This window comes from Chiloscyllium punctatum, chromosome 1 (assembly GCF_047496795.1).
Source record: "Chiloscyllium punctatum isolate Juve2018m chromosome 1, sChiPun1.3, whole genome shotgun sequence".
Taxonomy (NCBI): Eukaryota; Metazoa; Chordata; class Chondrichthyes; order Orectolobiformes; family Hemiscylliidae; genus Chiloscyllium; species Chiloscyllium punctatum.
This window is the reverse complement of record NC_092739.1, coordinates 95,818,495-95,838,532: the sequence shown is the minus strand read 5'-3', so window position 1 is coordinate 95,838,532 and position 20,038 is coordinate 95,818,495. Positions and strand designations below refer to the sequence as shown.

General features: G+C 42.7%; 1 protein-coding gene across 2 annotated transcripts in view; it reads left to right on the top strand.

Moving 5' to 3' along the window:
* Nucleotides 1-20,038, top strand: part of LOC140477394 (uncharacterized) — a 165,720-nt gene that overhangs the window by 8,248 nt on the left and 137,434 nt on the right. For both annotated transcript variants that reach the window (XM_072571224.1, XM_072571215.1), the window contains exon 2: nt 13,766-13,919. In XM_072571224.1, coding sequence (XP_072427325.1) covers nt 13,766-13,919 — 154 coding nt within the window. The remainder of the gene's footprint in view (nt 1-13,765; nt 13,920-20,038) is intronic.

The following is a 20,038-nucleotide window of genomic DNA, read 5'->3' as shown; positions in this document are numbered from 1 at the left end:
ATGGCAATTCCAATTCAGCTTCTGCTCCAGGGTGTTGGTAGGGGGAGAGATAACTACAGTAACAACATTGAATGGCAAGGGTTGGTGGTTAGATTGTCTTTCATTGGATCTTATTGCTTGTCATTCATGTGGCACAAATATTACCCACCACTTTTCAGCCCAAGCCAGGATATTGTCCCGGTCTTCAGTATTTGGACATAGACTGCTTCAGTACCTGAGGAGGTGCTGGACATTGCATAATCATTGGCAAGTGTCCGACTTCTGACCTTAGGTTTTAGGGAATGTCATTGATGAAGCAGCTGAAGATGGTTGGACCTAGGACACAGCCCTGAGGAACTCTTACAGACTGTCTTGGAGCTGAGATAACTGATCTCCAACAACCATAACCATTTTCCTTTGTGCCAGGATGACTCCAACCAGTGGTTTTTTTTCTCTCCAGTTGAAAATGTGTCGCTGGAAAAGCGCAGCAGGTCAGGCAGCATCCAAGGAGCGGGAGAATCGACGTTTCGGGCATGAGCCCTTCTTCAGGAAACGTCAATTCTCCTGCTCCTTGGATGCTGCCTGACCTGCTGCGCTTTTCCAGCAACACATTTTCAGCTCTGATCTCCAGCATCTGCAGTCCTCACTTTCTCCTCCAGTTGACTCTGGTTTGGTGTATGAATCGCAAAAGGTGAGTATGCAGGTACAGCAAGTAAAGAAGAAGGTTACAGGAATGCTGTGTTTTATTGTGAGAGAACATGACCCTAAAAATAAGTATATTATGCTTCAATTATGCTGGGCATTGGTGAGACCACATCTCAAGTACATTTTGCAGTTTTGGTCTCCTAGTTGGCAAGTAGGGTTAAAGAGAATCCCAAGGCAATCAAGACATACATTAAAAATAAGTAGATAACTAGGGAGAAGGGAGGACCATTCAAGGATAAAGGAGGGGGATCTTGTGCTTGGAGGAAAAGGATGTGGGTGAGATCCTAAGTGAGTACTTTGTGTTTGTGTTTACCCTGGAGAAGGATACAGAGGATTGTGAGATGAGTGTGGAACATGCTGATATGCTACGGCATTTTGCAATCAAGAAAGAAGTGGTTCAAAGTTTGGTAGAAGATTTGTAGCTCGGGTGCTCGTTGTTGTGGTTCTGTTCGCCGAGCTGGGAATTTGTCTTGCAAACGTTTCGTCCCCTATCTAGGTGACATCTTCAGTGCTTGGGAGCCTCCTGTGAAGCGCTTCTGTGCTGTTTTCTCCGGTATTTATAGTGGCCTGTCTCTGCCGCTTCTGGTTGTCAGTTCGAGCTGTCCACTGTAGTGGTCGGTATATTGGGTCCAGGTCGATGTGCTTATTGATTGAATCTGTGAATGAGTGCCATGCCTCTAGGAATTCCCTGGCTGTTCTCTGTTTGGCTTGCCCTATAATGGTAGTGTAGCCACACACACAGACGACAAGCAACATGAATTCGACTGGGACAACACTACCATTATAGGGCAAGCCAAACAGAGAACAGCCAGGGAATTCCTAGAGGCATGGCACTCAGCCACAGACTCTATCAACAAACACATCGACCTGGACCCAATATACCAGCCACTACAGTGGACAGCTCGAACTGACAACCGGAAGCGGCAGAGACAGGCCACTATAAATGCCAGAGAAAACAGCACAGAAGCGCTTCACAGGAGGCTCCCAAGCACTGAGGCTGTCACCTAGACAGGGGACGAAACGTTTGCAAGACAAATTCCCAGCTCGGCGAACAGAACCACAACAACAGAAAGAAGTGGTTTTGGTTCTCTTGAAAAGCACTAAGGTAGATGCATCCCCAGGGCCCAATGGTATCTACCCCAGGTTATTGAGAGAGGCAAGAGAGGAGATTGCAGGGGCCATGAGAAGATCTTTGTATCATTGCTACCCACTGGAGAGATCCCGGGGGACTGGCGAGTAGCTAATGTTGTTCCTGTGTTCAAGAAGGGAAATAGGGATAATCCAGGAAACTATAGACAGGTGAGTCTCACGGTGGTTGGGAAGCCATTGGAGAGAAATCTTAGGGATGGGATTTACGTACATTTGGAAATACATAGCCTAATTAGGACAGTCAGCATGGCTTTCTGCAGGTCGGGTCATGTCTTAATAACTTGATTGAATTTTTCGAGGAGGTGACAAAGATGATCAATGAGGATAGAGCAGCTGATGTTGACTACATGGAATTTAGTAAGGCTTTTGCCAAGCTCCCTCATGGTAGGCTCATCCGGAAGGTTAAGGTGAGTGGGATCAATAGTGACCTGGCTGCTCGGGTTCAGAATTGGCGAGCCCATAAAAGGATAAGTGGTAGAAGGGTGTTTTTCTGACTGTGGGTTCGTGACCAGTAATGTTCCGCAGGATCTGTACTAGAAACCATGGTCCTTCCTGAAGAAGGGCTTATGCCCGAAACGTCGATTCTCCTGCTCCTCGGATGCTGCCTGACCTGCACCATACTTTTCAACTCTGGAAACCACTGTTGTTTTTGATGTACATAAATGACTTGGATGTAAATGTAGATGGGTGGGTTGGTAAGTTTTTGGATGATAGTTAAAGGATACAGCAGGATATAGATCAGTTGCTGATATGAGTAGAGAAATGGCAGATGGTTAATTGGATAAGTGTGAGGTGTTGCAACTTAGGAAATCAAATGTTAAGGAAAAGTTTACAGTTAATGGCATTGATGTACAGAGGGTTCTTGGGGTTCAAGTCCATATCTCCCTGAAAGTGGTTGCCAAAAAGGGTGGTAAAGAAGGTGTATTGCATGCTTGCCTTTATTGATTGGGTCAAGATGTCATGTTGCAGCTTTACAAGACTTTGGTTAGGCCACGCTTAGAGTATTGTGTTCAATTCTGGTCGCCACATTACAGGAAGAATGAAGAGGCTTTGGAGAGGGTACAGAAGAGGTTTACCAGGATGCTGCCTGGGTTAGAGGGTATGAGCTATAAAGAGAAGCTAGAAAAACTCGGGTTGTTTTCTCTGGAGTGGCAGAGGCTGAGGGGAGACTTGACCGAAGTCTGTAAAATTATGAGCTGGAAAGATGGGGTTGACAGTCAGAATCCTTTTCCCAGAGTTGAAATATTTAATACTAGGGGACTTGCATTTAAGGTGGGAGGGAGAAAATTCAAACGAGATGTGAGTGGTGAGTTTTTTATGGTTATAGTCTGGAACATGCTGCCAAGGGTGGTGGTGGAGACAGATAAGACAGAAGCATTTTAAGGGACTTTTCATAGCACATGATTATGCAAGGAATGGAAGGATATGGACCAAGGTCAGGCAGAAGGGATTGGTTTAATTTGGCTTCCCGTTCGGCACAGCATCATGGGCTAAAGGGCCAGTTCCTGAGCTATACAGTTCTACGTTCTACCTTCTAAGGAATCAGTGGTAATGGAGATAAAGCTTGAAAGTGGAGCTGTGGATTATCAGACGAATCACAACGTCATTGAACGGTGGAGTGGACTTGGTGGACCGACTTCTGTTCCTGAGTCGCATGGTCTAATGATCTTGTGAAATCTCCTCTTGTGGTTCAGTCCAGAATATGGGTGCGCTGTTTTTAAATGAGGCGTCATTCATTCACAACAGAGACAAAGGGGAAATGTTTTCTCTCAGGATTTTGGCACTAGCATGAGAAGGTGGTGGAGATAAGGTCATTGAATACTTTTTAAACTGGAGGCAGATGGAGGTTTATAAAGTGAGGGAATGAGAGGTTATTAGGGCTAGATGGGAATGTGGCATTCAAAAGAAACAGATCAGTGGAGCAGATTTATGAGGTGGAATGCTCCATTCCCCTCACATTTCGTATGTTCATATGGTAGTTTGAGTTTTACCACTGCAATTATAATAGGTCTGAGAGTCTGCAGTAACTATATCTTTTGAGGATAATGCTCAGATATGAAATATGGTACCACAGTCATGTTAAAAGTAGTTTAATCATTGTGTGATTGTTCATTGTATTTTGTATAAATACAGCTCACAGGAAAACTTCACTTGACAGCCCCACCCAACCAAAACATGTACTGATCCAACATTCAAGTTGAACAAATTGTCCCTTTGGATGTTTTTACTATTAGTGTTGGCTTTTAACTTGCTTTTCTGTGACTTTTTCTCAAGAGGGTGAGTGATGATTGCAGGATGGATCATGTGACAGTTTCTTTTCTTCCATCTCCTAAAATTATAGATTGTTTACAAAGAAATAATGTGCAGAAATGTTCTCGCAAAATGCTGTGGCTGATGAGATGTTCTTTGAAGAGAAGGAAATAAATAATCAAACAGGCACAAAATTTTCAAAAGGTTAAAACATTAATATTTTGTTCGCCAGAATTTTGTGAGGTTGTCCTGAACTCCTACCATTTAATTTGTATTTTATTGAAGTTTCTGTTGACGTACTACTCGAGTAATTGGGGATTTTCTCCAGTCAGTAACATTGTGGTTTAAGTTGTTATTTGCATTTTTCTTGATCAGATGGACATTCACAGGGATAACAACGAAATATTCCGTGCAGAGATTCTGACTTATTGAGTTAATCTGCTCAGTGAAATTCTACATGTGACTTTCAGTGTACACCCTGTAAAACAATACAGATGGAAACCCCTTGGAAACTTTAATTCCAGGGGTTTTATCTTCTTTTAGATTTCTTAGAGTTCTCACTGGGTGAGAACAGCCTACATGGAATTTCACAATCATCCAGTTTCCCTGTCAGCTCAGAATATGATGTGAGGTTTCAGAAAGAACTCACTCCCATGGAAACTTACTGGAGCTTGAGTAACATGGGTTGTGCAGGAATTGTGACAATGGAGTCCAACTTGACATCAGGAGCAACTCGCTGCATCTTTTATGCATTTGCCAAGCAAGTTTCTCACTAGGCTGTAATGAGTTGCCAGTAAAGAGGGTTGCAGCTTGTTCTGTGTCTGCATCCACCTTACCAATTATGCTGATCAAGTTAGATGTAGAGATTTCTCCACGAGACTGTAGGACATGGGAACAGAATTAGGCCATTGGCCCATCTGCCATTCGATCATGGCTGAAATGTTTCTCAACCCCATTCTCCCGCCTTCTCTCCATAACCCTTGATCCCCTTACTGATAAAGAACCTATCTATCTTTGTCTTAGATACACTTAATGACTTGGTCGCCACAGCCTTCTGTGGCAATGAGTTCCATGAAGTCACTGTGTTCTGGCTAAAGTTATTCCTCCTCATCTCAGTTCTAAAGAGTTTTGTGTTTTCACTCTGAGGCTGTGCCCTCAGGTCCTCGTCTCTCCTACCAGTAGAAACATTTTCTCCACATCCACTCTCTCCAGGCATCTCATTATTATGTATGTTTCAATGAGATCCTTCCTCATTCTGCTAAATTCCGTTGAATTCCAGAGTTCTCGACTGCTCCTTCATCTTGGGGATCATTCTTGTAAACCTTCTGTGGCCCCCCTCCAACACCAGCACATCTTTCCTTAGATACAGAGCCCAAAACTGCTCATAACATTACAAATGTAGTCTTATATAGTTTATCGACAGTGACCACCATTGTGGTCTCCACAGAAAACATAAAGAACCAGAGGGGGCTTTATTAAGGTGTAATATTTGGGCTTAGGGGGCAGGGAGGATAGTTGAAGAGGAAGTTCATTTGTGGGAATAAGATGTTGAAATAGAGCGAGATAAAAAGGTTCATCAAGGCTCCGGGGGATACCTGAATGATCAGCTGGAGCCAGGTGTCGATAGTATCCACTGTGAGCTGTGTTCCCTGCTATCACTTGCTGTTAACTAGATGTAAATACAACTGGACAATGGCCAGGGTGGGCAGAGTCAGTGTCAGGGACCCAGGTTTGATTCCAGCCTCAGTTGACTGTATGGATATTCTCGCTACTTCTGTGTAGGTTTCTTCCGGGTACTCTGGCTTCAGTACACAGTCCAATGATGTGCAGCTTAGGTGGACTGGCCGTGCCAATAGAGTCCAGGGATGTAAGGCGAGGTGAATTAGCCATGGGAAATGCAGGGTTGCAGGGATAGGATGGGGGCTGGATCTTTAGAGGATCAGTGCAGACCTGATGGGCTGAATGGCCTCTTTCCATACTGTAGAGATTCTATAATTCTAATTTTAAAAACTCCAGCTTGGAATTGTCTGATTGTTTGTATGGGATTTTCTCCCATTGGATGCAGGTCTGGAGTACACTTTGGGACATAGTGGGGATCTTGAGAGGGTGTTTAGGTCAGTTGTACCAAAAGACAGATAAAGTGGTGGACATATCCTTGGCCAAAGTAAAACATTGGCTGCAGAACACATGGGACTGTATCTTTTGTTGTTTTTGGCTAAAGGATGTCAGTGTTTTCCGCAGATATCCGCAATGTGGCAAGTTGTTCCAGGAATGGCGAATGTTAAGATGTGATTAGAATCAACAATGAGGGATGCCATGAGTTGGGGTGGGTAGTTAATGAGGCAGGTTTGGTAAGATATGGTGTGAAATCTCATTTGGCCTTGTGTATAAATATGGCTTTAAGAGGAGATGAGCCAATTAGCTACCAAATGATGTACACATGAAAGCAAAAGGCATTGCTGAGGTAGTAGATAGGTGCTTTGCATCTTGGGGAAAATGTCATGGTGGCAGAGGGGTGATGTTGGAAATACTGGAGTTAAAAATGACTAAAATGTAGCTGTTAGAAAGGGGGAGTGTACTTAAAGATGAAAGGTTGCCAGGACTGGATAGGATGTTTTTATAAGGATACTGGTAGAAAACCAGCATAGATTTGCAAAAGGTTGTTCAAGTTGAAAACACTTAAATTAGATGGTTTGATGCGATAAATAAATTTGCAGTACAAGGATTTGTGTGAATTTCCAAAAGAGATTTCAGAAGCTTCCACAAGAGGTACTGTTTACTGTAGTGATTCACCTAAAAAAAAACCCTTGCCCAGTGTGATGTAATGGTACATGTGACAAACATCCAAAGGTACCAGCAGTGTCATCTGGGAAAATGCCACAAGCTTGCAGCAGTTCAGGTCTGACCTCCACAAAGAGGAGAAGAAAGCAGAAGATCCAGAAAAAAAAGAAAAGAAATTAAACATGTGAGCTTAGCATTTTAAGAGCATGTCTGATTTAAGAAGACACAGGATCAATTTTCCAACCATTATGAATGATGGTGCATATCTTTTTATACCTTGGAATTGTTTTAACTAACACAAGGAGTACAAGGTTGATATTGAAAGGAAGACAAAGCTTAAGGATCCCACAAATGTTTGCATTGAACTTCTGCTTTTACACCCTCTTTTCATCTAGGAATAACTCTCCGTAATTGTAAGTTCCTGATTACTCAGCAACTAATCTTTGTGTCATTGACAAATTTGGATATCTGGCTTTCGGTTGTGCTATCAACGTATAGCTGAGGACCTAGTAAAGATCTTTGTGCAACTCAAATGGTCTCTTCTTTTCATTTCAAGTACATATCCAATCTCCACATGGCTATTTGACCATCTAAGCATTCTCCGAACCAGGTCAATCACATGCCGTCTATTCCATGAGCTTCCATTCTAGTCAACAATACCATATATGGAAACTTACTGGATGTCTTTGAGAATCCCACAGAAATTCCCATATTGCAATTTTATTTACTTCCTCAAACCATTCAATTAGGTTCTTTTGACATGAGAAACCTTTTACAAATCCATGTTAGTTCCCTGTAATTAACTCCAATTTGTTTGTGTGCTCAGTCATTCCCAGTTTAATTATAGATTCCAATAACTCTCTACAATAGATGTTTGATTCATAGGTCTTTATGTTCTTGGTTTGTCTTGCTATTCAAGGTCAGTAATAAAGGAGGAGGAAGTGGCTGCAGCAAAATTACTAAGAGTAGAAGGGTATAATCAGCTCAGAGGAGGAGGAGGGATTTCATCATTTTTTGAGAAAAAATAGTAAGGGTCTTTACTGAGAGAACAAATGGGTACAGGGTCTTTACTGACACGGACTGGGGAAAACAGTCTATACTGAGCATTTAGTGGGGTGCAGGGTTTGTACTGTGCACTGAGTAGGGATCAGGGTCTGTACTGAGCACCGAATGGGGTACAGGGTCTGGACTGGGCACCGAGTGGAGTACGGAGTCTGTACTGGGCACTGAGTGGGGTATGGGGTCTGTACTGAGCACTGATTAGGGTTCAGGTTTGGTAATGAGCATTGAGTGGGGTCCAGGGTCTGTACTGAGCACTGAGTAGGGTACAGGGTCTGTACTGAGCACTGAGTAGGGTACAGGGTCTGTACTGAGAACTGAGTAGGGTACAGGGTCTGTACTGAGCACCGAGTGGGGTATAGGATCGGTACTGAGCACCGAGTGGGGTATAGGATCGGTACTGAGCACTGAGTCAGTTACAGGGTTTGGACTGAGTGGGGTACAGGGTCTGCACTGAGTACCAAGTGGGGGATAGGACCTGTACTGAGCACACTCAGGTACAGGATCTGTACTGAGCACTGAATAGGGTTCAGGGTCTGTACTGAGCACTGAGTCAGGCACAGGGACTGTACTGTGCACTGAGTGGGATACGGGGTCTGTACTCAGCACTGAGTGGGGTGTTGGGTCTGTACTGAGCACTGTCAGGTACAGGGTCTGTACTGAGCACTGAGTGGGGTACGGGGTCTGTACTGAGCACTGAGTCAGGGACAGGGTCTGTACTGGGGCATTGGGTCGGGTACAGGGTCTGTACTGAGCACTGAGTGGGGTACGGGGTCTGTACTGGGCACTGAATGGGGTACGGGGTCTGTACTCAGCACTGGGTGGGGTGTAGGGTCTGTACTGAGCACCGAGTGGGGTACAGGATCTATACTGAGCACCGGGTAGGGTACAGGGTCTGTATTGAGCACTGAGTCAGGGACAGGGTCTGTACTGAGGCATTGGGTTGGGTACAGGGTCTGTACTGAGCACTGAGTCAGGGACAGGGTCTGTCCTGAGCACCGAGTGGGGTACAGGGTCTGTCCTGAGCTCCGAGTGGGGTACAGGGTCTGTCCTGAGCTCCGAGTGGAGTACAGGGTCTGTCCTGAGCTCCGAGTGGGGTACAGGGTCTGTCCTGAGCACCGATCGGGGTACAGGGTCTGTCCTGAGCACCGATCGGGGTACAGGGTCTGTCCTGAGCACCGATCGGGGTTCAAGGTCTGTCCTGAGCACCGAGTGGGGTACAGGGTCTGTCCCTGAGCACCGAGTGGGGTACGGGGTCTGTACTCAGCACTGATCAGGGTTCAAGGTCTGTACTGAGCACTGAGTGGGGTACAGGGTCTGTACTGAGCACTGAGTGGGGTACAGGGTCTGTACTGAGCACTCAGTAGGGTGCAGGATCTGTCCTGAGCACCGAGTGGGGTACAGGGTCTGTCCTGAGCACCGAGTGGGGTACAGGGTCTGTCCTGAGCACCGAGTGGGGTACAGGGTCTGTCCTGAGCACTTTGTGGGGTGCAGGATCTGAAGAAGGGCTGTTGCCCGAAACGTCGATTCTCCTGTTCCTTGGCTGCTGCCTGACCTGCTGCGCTTTTCCAGCAACACATTTTCAGCTCTGTACTGAGCACTGAATAGGGTTCAGGGTCTGTACTGAACACTGAGTGGGGTTCAGGATTTGTACTGAGCACTGAGTGGAGTACAGGGTCTGTACTGTGTGCTGAGTGAGGAGCAGCACCTGTAGTGAGGATGGAGTGGGGAACACAGTAGAGACTGAGCACTGAGAGGGGTATAGGTTCTTCACTGAGCACTGAGTGGGGTCAGGGGTCTGTGAGAGGAAGCGCAAAAGGCCAATATTTTGGATGTAAATTTGTTTGAGAAAAATGTCTCTGAAAAAGATCACATTTGTGGGAAAGCTAGTTTGTACACGTCAGAGTCGACTAAAAATGTTTTTAGACTTCCTTTAAGCATTTGTTTTTAAACTGAATGTGGTAGTCATTCCTAGTAATTAAGCTTGCACTTATTGTTGCACTTATTGCTATCGTGCAATAAGCCTTCTTGTGAGCTAAGAACACTGCCTGATCTATAGATGTGCTTTGGGACTTTTTTCCCAGCCAGTAATCAATTACTAGTCCAATAAAGGACACTGAACGGGAACTGATTTTTCTTTCTCTACAGATGCTGCCAGACCTGCTGAGTCTCTCCAGCACTTTCTGTTTTTGTCAAAGGCAAAGGAGGATCCATAAAAGCAAACTATCATTCATAGAGTCATACAGCACAGCAACAGGCCCTTTAACTCGGCCATGCTGACCAAGTTTCTGAAACTAAACTAGTCCCATTTGCCTCTGTCTGGCCCATATCTCTCCTATCCATGCAACTGTCCAAATGTTTTTTGAATGCTATAATTATACCCACTCCACCACTTCCTCTAGCAGCTTGTTCCATATATGCACTACCCGCTGTGTGAAAAAGTTGCCCCTCAGCTCTCTTTTAAATCTTTCCCCTCTCTTCTTAAAATTAAGACCTTATAGAGGTTTACAAAATTATGAGGGGCGTGGATAGGATAAATAGGCAAAGTCTTTTCCCTGGGGTCAGGGAATCCAGAACTAGAGGGCATAGGTTTAGGGTGAGAGGGGAAAGATATAAAAGAGACCTAAGGGGCAACTTTTTCACACAGAGGGTGGTACGTATATGGAATGAGCTGCCAGAGGGTGTGGTGGAGGCTGGTACAATTGCAACATTTAAGAGGCATTTGGATGGGTATATGAATAGGAAGGGTTTGGAGGAATATGGGCCGGGTGCTGGTAGGTGGGACTAGATTGGGTTGGGATATCTGGTCTCTGGATTAGTGGTCTGGAAGAGCACAGCAGTTCAGGCAGCATCCAAGTAGCTTCGAAATCGACATTTTGGGCAAAAGCCCTTCATCAGGAATCTGGTTTCCAGCATCTGCAGTCATTGTTTTTACCTGGGATATCTGGTCGGCATGGACCGAAGGGTCTGTTTCCATGCTGTACATCTCTATGACTCTATGACTCTAGTCCCCCAACCTCGGGAAAAGACTTTTGCTATTCACCTTGTTTATGCTCCTCACAATTTCTTAAACCTCTACAAGGTCAGCTCTCAGCCTCCAATGTTCCAGGCTCTATCCAGCCTCTCCTTGTTAGGTGAATTGGCCATGCTAAATTGCCTGTACTGTTAGGTGAAGGGGTAAATGTAGGGGAATGGGTCTGGGTGGGTTGCTCTTCGGAGGGTCGGTGTACACTTGTTGGGCCGAAGGGCCTGTTTCCACACTGTAAGTAATCTAATCTAATCTGATCAAAACCTTCCAATCTCAGTAATACCCTTATCAATCATTTTTGCACCCTTTATAGTTTAACAGCATTCCTTTAGAACGATAGGCCAGAATTGTATGCAGTACACTAAATGTCCTGTACATGAAGTCCGAACTCCTGAACTCAATGCTTTGACCGATTTAAGGCAAGTGTGCCAAGCACCACCTTCACCACTCCATCTACCTGTGATACCACTTTCACGGAGCTGTGCACCCTCACCCTGTTCGACAACACTCCACAGGCCCCAGCCTTTAACTGTGTAAGTCCTACCCCAGTTTGCTTTACCAAAATGCAACAACCTTGTATTTATCTAAATTAAATTCCATCTACCATTCCTCAGCCCAAGGGCTCAGTTGATCAAGAACCTATTGTACTCTTAGATAACTTACATCACTGTCTGCTATGCCACTAATTTTGGTGTCATTCACAAACTTACTAACCATGCCTCCTATATTCTCATCCAAATTGTTCACACAAATGATGAACAAAAGTGGACCCAGCACCGTTCTCTTCAGAACACCACTGGTCACAGGCCTCCAGTCCGAAAAACAACCCTCTACTCTTTCAGTCCCATTCCACTGCCAGACTAGTTTAAACCCTCCTGAGTAGATCTAACAAATCTCCCCCTTCATGACATTGGTTCCCCTCCAGTTCAGGTGCAACCTGTCCCTCTTTTACAGGTCACCTCTGCCCCAGAAGAAACTGCTCAAATCAAACTGCTGTCATGGCAGGTGCTGCCTGGCCTGTTGAGTAGTTGGAGAATTTTAAAGATTTTGTTTGGGTTTCGTTCTTGCATAGTTCCCACTTTGTTGACGTTATAATTCTGGTAGTTTATAGCCCCACCTAGTGACCAGTATCAGATTTAACCGAAGCAGTACGAAATGATACGAAGATTGCAAGGCATTGTTACCATATTATCTGCTAAGTGCTGCTTGTTTGAGACCAGGGCTTTATCACATCGAAGCCATGTAATCAATCATGATATCAGATAAATATTTGTTGTGATTACACCGGTATATTTTTCATGGACAAATAGTTGTAGCAAAAAAAAAACGAAAGAACTGCGATTGCTGGAAATTGTGGAACCTTGCTAGTCATTTAAACAGAAGAGTACAACACACAAAATGAAGCCATTCTGCACATCTAGATTTCACTATTTTAGGGCATATTTTGGAAACAGGCCATTCGGCCCAACAAGTTCACACCAACCCTCTGAAGGATAACCCACCCAGACGCATTTCCCTACCCTATTATTTTACATTTATCCCTAACTAATGCACCTTTCCTACACATCCATGAACGCTATGGGCAATTTAGCATGGCCAATTCACCTGGCCTGTACGAGGAAACCGGAACACCCAGGAGAAACTCATGCAGACACGGGGAGAATGTGCAAACTCCACATAGACAGTCACCTGAGGCTGGAATTGAACCCAGGTCCCTGGTGCTGTGAGGCAGCAGTGCTAGCCACTGTGCTATCTTTTGACTAGGACACAAATTGGTTTGTAAAAAATATTGGCCTGAATTTCTTGGCAAATGTGACAGTGCAACACTGTCACAGACACTGTAAACGCCCAGGAAATTATTTTGTCAGTGACTTCCATGTTTATTTAATCAGTTCCCTAATTTCCTGAGACTTTTGAACCACCCCAACATTTCCCTCACTGAAATTGCTGCACTGCTAGCTATGGTAGCCTTACACTCTGGTAAAATCAATGGCAACTTTGAGTCAGTTGAATTAAATCCACTGTGATTACCACTGTCAGTTTGTTACATCTACTCCTGTTCCCAGTGGCAAATAAAAGCAGTTTAGTGGCAGCACAATATAACCCCAATGTGCCGTGCTGCAAGTGTCTGAAAAATTAAATGAAAAGAGCAATGAAAAGTTGTCAAATACTCTGCTGTAAGAGACCCATTTTCATGATGTCTCTCTCTCTCTCTCTCTCTCTCTCTCTGTCCAAGACATCTATGTTCTTCCAGACTCTCTCTTATTGAGTGCAAAGCTATCCTGCAAAAATATTAAGAGTACACGAGTGTGGATAAATTGAAATTGGACAAGGAAGCTTAACTGGTCATGCATACTAATAGAATGAAACAGAAAATGTATGCAAGGGAGCAGGCAAAATTTCCGGGGATGTGAGAAAGTGTGCAGTGTAAAGTATCAGAAAAGTGAAAAAGTGAATTCAAGTCCAAACATGGTGAAAGCAGAATGGTGTTGGAGCCAGTTACGGAGATAATAGATAATGACTTTGTGAGCATATGTGGAAGGAAATATTGCAAGTGAATTGGAGCAGGGATTGATTGGTACTGTTTGTTGGGGAGGTAAAACAGTTTTCAGACTGTAGGAAGATTTACCTTCGGAGCTCTGGTAAGGTCTTTAAACCTTTTCTTACACTGTCAGGTTCTAGGGGATTTGGAGAGCTGATCACTAATTTAAAATCGACTGAATATCAAAATTAGGCCCACTGCATAAGCCTAATAGATTCTGCATTGAACTTAATTTAAAACATTTAAAGTTCAGTTTTTAATCTGTGTTTCAGATGTCATGGAACCCCATATTGATGTGCAGGTGGAAGTGGAAAACTCTACTACTATCCATGTTAAGTGGGACTCAAATCTTCATTCCGTATTGCAATGTGTTCTGGTCATCTTCGTGAAAGGAAGCAAAGAAGATGAGATATTTTTACTGCCCAGGTAAAACAGAGGGTCTGAGGAGAAAAAGGAACATTCAAATATTTGCATTGCACACAGATCTTTCCTAAATATTATTCTTTACTGAGATTTGACTAAGTAAATCACTCCAAACTCCGGTGCTTTCCAGTGGTTATCCTTTGAATGTTGAGACTTTTCTCTTATAATTCCTTTCTAGGATTGCTGTGATGAAACTTTTGGATTTACCATGGCTTCAACTTTTCAGTTGTAGCAACTTGAAGACTTGCATTCACATTCTCCAAGCTTTGAAGCTCCATACTTTGTAACCTTGTTAGGCCGATTGGTTCCCCGGAATTGATTTGATTCTTCTGCTAAACTGGACTGTTTTTTTTCTGACTAAACTTTTAATCATCTGTTCTGAAGTAAAACACAACTTATTACCTTAAATCTAAACATATAATCACCTTAATTATTAACACCGTAAAGAGTTCTCCCAGGTAGTCAGATACTTTCTTGGAATTAATGTATTTAGGTCATAGTCATACAGCATGGAAGTAAACGTTTCAGTCCAACTTGTCCATACCAACCAAATTTTACAAGCTAAACTAGTTTCACTTGCCTGGCCCATATCCCTCTAAACTGTTCCTATTTATGTACCTGTCCAAATGTCTTTTAAATATTGTAACTGTACCTGCATTGGCCACTTCCTCTGGCAGTTCATTCCACATAGGAACCCCCACTCTGAGTGTGTGAAGGTTGCCCCTCAGGTCCCTCTTAAATCTTTCTCCTCTCATCTTAAAAGTATGCCCCTTGATTTCGAACTCCCCAATCTTGGGGAAAAGGCCTTTGCTAATTGCCCTATCTATGCCCCTCATGATTTTATAAACCTTAATAAAGTCACCCCTTCACCTCTCATGTTTCAGGGGAAAAAGTCCCAGCCTTTCCAACCTCACCTTTATAACTCAGACCCTCGAAACCCAGCAACATCCTGGTACATCTTTTCTTAACCCTCTCCAATTTAGTAACATCCTTCCTACAGCAGGGTGACCAGAACTGTACACAGTACTCCAAAAGTGGTCTCACCAGTATCATGTACAACCTCAACATGACTTTCCAACTCCTATACTCAGTGGTCTGAGCAATGAAAGCAAGCATACTAAACACATTCTTAACCTTTTACAACACAATACCTCCACACAACTGATCCCTATCCATTTGCCTATATTTAAATCCAAATCCAAATATTATAATACACCTTTCATCATAGCACAGGTTAGCTAAATGAATGTGATTTAATTATATAGAGATTTGGCTGCAGGAAGAGATTGGGAACTGAATATCCAAGAGTATTCTGTATTTGGGGAATAGATAAAAAGAAAAGGAAGAGATTTGATCGCATTCACAGTAAGGAATTACATTAATAAGTTAGTACGAAAGAATGATCAATCCAAGGACTAAGATGTAGAATCAGTGTGGGTGGAGCTAAGAAACAGCAAAGGGAAGGAAACATTGATGGATATTGTCTATAGAACATCAAACTGTAAACCTAATAATGGGCATACTCCAGGTTAGAAAATTAAAGCTGCATGCAATCTGGGATACAGTAATCATGGTGAGTTTAGTTGCATTTAGATTGGTTTAGCACTATTACTATGAAGTTTGAATTGTTGATATCTGTGCATGATAGGCCTCAGGAACAGGATTCTGGATTAGTGGTGCTGGAAGAGCAGGAAACAGGATGTTGAGGAGTTAGGAATCAGGCATTATTAGATTTGGTTTAATGAGAAAGGACTAACTAAAAAGATGTTCCCTTGGTGTAAAGGAATCTTTAGGAAATAGTGACCATAATAAAACATAGGAAAAAGCAACCTGCTTGATTAGTGCCCCATCCACCTCCTTCATTGTTCACATCAATACTTAGGTGGCAGTGTGTACCATCTATGTAACCAAGATGTAACTCACCATAGCTCCTCCAATATCACCATTCCCATCCTTTGACCCCTATCATGTGCAGCAGATGAACAGAAGCACCACCACTAGCAAGTTCCTCAGTGTTGAATGATATCAGCTTTTATTGAATTACTTACCAGCAGTAAGAAGTGTTTTTTTTAATTCATTCATGGGATGTGGGTATTGCTGGCTAGGCTAGCTTTTGTTCCCCACCCCTTAATGCCCAGATAATGGTTAAGAGTCAGCCACATTGCTGTTGGTCTGGAGTCACATGAAGGCCAGACCAGGTTAGGGGCCTTAGTGACCCTGATGGATCTTTTCCCACAACAATTGCCAATAGTTTCATGGCCATCAAAGGAATATTGTGTGCAATTCTGGTCTCCCTGCTATAGCAAGGATGCTGTGAAACTTCAAAGGGTTTGGAAAATATTTACAAGGATTTTGCAAGGGTTGGAGGGTTTGAGCTATATAATATATCATGTATAATATATAAAGACTGGGGGTATTTTTTCTGGAGTGTCAGAGGATGAGGGATGACTTTATAGAGGTTTATAAAATCATGAGGGGCATTCTCCCCAGGGTGGAGGGGTCCAAAACTAGAAGGCATAGGTTTAGGTTAGAGGAGAAAGATTTAAAAGGAACCTAAGGTGCAACCTTTTCAAGCAGAGGGTAGTACGTGTATGGGATGAGCTGCCAGAGGAAGTGATGGAGGCTGGTGCAATTGCAGCATTTAAAAGGCATTTGGACGGGTATATGAACAGTAAGGGTTTAGAGGTATATAGGCCAAATACTGGCAAATGGGACTAGATTTATTTAGAATGTGTAGTCAATATGGACGAGCTGGACCGAAGGGCCTGTTTCCGTGCTGTATATCTCTATGACTCTATGAGAAAGAACAAAGAACAAATAACAAAGAAAATTAGAACACAGGAACAGGCCCTTCGGCCCTCCAAGCCTGCACCGATCCAGATCCTCTATCTAAACCTGCCACCTATTTTCCAAGAATCTGTGTTCCTCTGCTCCCTGTCCATTCATGTATCTGTCTAGATGTATCTTAAATGACACTACCAAGCCCACCTCTCCCACCTTTGCTGGCAATGTGTTCCATGCACCCACCACCCTCTATGTAAAGAACTTTCCACACATATCTCCCTTAAACTTTTCACCTCTCACCTTGAGCTTGTGACCCCTAGTAATTGAGACCCCACTTTGGGGAAAAAGCTTCTTGCTATCCACCCTATTTGTACCTCTCATGGTTTTGTAGACCTCAATCAGGTCCCCTCTCAGCCTGCGTCTTTCTAATGAAAATAATCCTAATCAACTCAACTCTCTCTAGCACCTTCCATACCAGGCAACATCCTGGTGAACCTCCTCTGCACCCTCTCCAAACACATATTCCGGACTGTTAATGCCAGATTTGAATTGAATGCAAATTCCACCAATTGTCATGGCAGGATTTGAGCCCAGGTCCCCGGAACATTACGTGGGTCATTAGATTAATAGTATTAATGATAATACCAGTAGGGCATCACCTTCCCATGTGGTCTTTCAAACGAGTGTGTTCTGGGTCTTCAGGAGAGAAAAATAGAAACAGAAGAGATTGATTAAATTTTATTGCTCTCTTTGCAACCTAGTTTTCGAACAGTTAGGTTTTTTTTTGCTAGAATTTTTCAGTTAGAGTTAATGGTAATTGTCTTTTCCCGAGGATGGTGGATTTCAAGTTTAGGGGGCACATTTTTAAGGTGAAAGGAGAGAGAGGACATGAGGGGCAAATCTTTTGCACAGAGGATGTTTCATGTGTAGAATGGATGTCCAGAGGAAGTGATGATGGGGTTAAAATTACAATGTTTAAAAGACTTTTGGATCAGTACATGAATAGAAAAGGTTTGGAGAGAAATGAGCCAGGAGCAGGCAGGTGGGATTAGTTTAGTTTGGGATTATGGACGGCCTGGACTGGTTGGATAGAAGGGGCTGTTTCCGTGCTTTATGACCCTATGACTCTAAAGCATCAGTTTTAAGAAAATGTCTATATAATTGAGTAGCAGGTCAGATGTAAAAAATGGCACATAATGTCTAAAAGGTTAATCATAAAAGTAGTTAGACTGAGAGGAAGCTAACTAAAAGTGGAAAAACAGATTGCAAGAGTTTCTATAGATATTGGAAAAAGAGAAGAGTAAAAAAAGTGAGAGTTAGTCTTCTAGAGAGTGAGAATGAGGAGTTCATTGTAGATAATCACATGATGGCAGAAGTAACGAGTAAATGCTTCTATTTCCAGCATGGTGGAGACATAAAAACATCCCACTACATCAGGAGGTTGAAGGAAGAGAGGCACTTGATGAAATTATAATCACTAGAGAAGCAGTCCTGAGCAGTTTAAATTGAAAAGTGGGTTGATAAAGCTCTGGATTCTAATGAACTTTATACTATAGGCAGCTAATGAGGTATTAGATGTGTTGGTGTTAATTTCCCAAAATTTGTTTGATGCTGGGAAGGTTCCATTAATTTGAATAATAGCAAATATAAACTCGCTATTCAAGAAAGGTGCCAGGCAGAAGATAGGCAACGATAAGACAGTTAGCTTGATGATTGTCATAGGGAAGCTTTAGGAATCAGTTATTAAGGAAGTTATAACTGGGTACTTGGAAAACTGAAGGCAATTAGTAAGAATCAGCATTGTTTTGTGAAAGGCAATTCAGTTTAACCAATATTTTGGAATCCTTTGAAAGGGTAACATTTGCTGTAGATAAAGGGGAGCTGCTGATATGCTGTATTTGGATTTCCAAAAGGCATTTAGCAAGCCTGTACATAAAGGTTATTGTACAAACTACGACCTCATGGTATAGGGATCCATGGCATGGATGGAAGACTGGCTGGCTAACAGAAAACTGAGAATATGCATAAATGAGTCCCTTTCAGATTGGAAGGAGATGATGAGTACTATCCCACAGAAATCTGTGCTGGCCCTTGACTTTTTATAATTTATAACAATGACTTAGATAAAGGGAACAATGGAGTGGGCCTAAATTTGTAGATGCTGTAAAGATATACAGGAAAGTATGTTGAGAAGATGATGTAATAAAGATGCAGAATGATACAGACAGGTTAAGTGAATGGGCAAAGATATGGCAAATGAAATATAAAATGGTAACATCTGAAGTTGTCTATTTTGGCAGCATTAATAAAGATGCAAAATATTATTTAAACAATGAATGCCGAATTCTGAGGTGCAGGGTGCCTGATGTTCCAGTGCATGACTCTCAAAAGGTTAGGATGCAAACATTTATTATGAGAGGGATTGAACATGAAGGTAACGCTATTATTCTTCAGTTATACAGGGCAATGGTGCACAATTTGATTATTGTGTGGTTTTGGTCTCCTTATTTAATGACAGATGTGAATTCACTGGAGGTGGTTCAGTGGAGATTTTCTAGATTTATAAATCGAATGAGTGTTTTATCTTTTGAAAAAATATTGGACAGGTTTGGGCTTGTTTTCACTAGATATCAGAAAAGTGATGCTCCGTTTGAAGTTTGTAGGATCCTTGACAGGGTGAACATGGAAAGGATGTGTCTCCTTGTGAATCAGTCCAGAACTAGGGGACACTGTTTTAAAATTAGGGGTTCACCTTTTGCACAGAGAAGACAGAAACTGTTTTCTCGCAGAGAATTGTGCAAGTTTGGAACTTTCTGCTTGAGAAGTTGATGGAGAGGAGTTATTGAATATTTACAATATGGAGATGGATACATTTAGTTAAGCCACGGAGTCAGGATTTGATGGGGAGCAGACCCAATTATCTTGACTCTCTCCTTCCACTTTAGCTCATCAATCCTTTATCCATATTCATTTGTCATCCTATAAGCCATGTGCACTTTACCTTGTGTAGTAACCTTTGATGTAGCACCCTATCAGATACCCTTCTAGAAATAAAGTATAACTGCACCTTCCAGTTTCCCTCTAGGTACAGTAAACCTTGTTTTAACTGGAACTCTCGATAAACTGGCAAAAATTATTGAGCTGAAATATCAGAAGTTTACTGTATTATCACAATGTCTGAGTAGTCAGTTGTGGGTGTGAGTCAGAAGACTCTCTACCAGTAAGTTTTATTTAGGGCAAAGTTGCATTATTATTTAAATTATTTATGCAGTAAGTAAAGTTTAACAGTGATGTGTATAGGCCTTGCATTATGTTTCTATTACTTAGTGTGTGTTTTT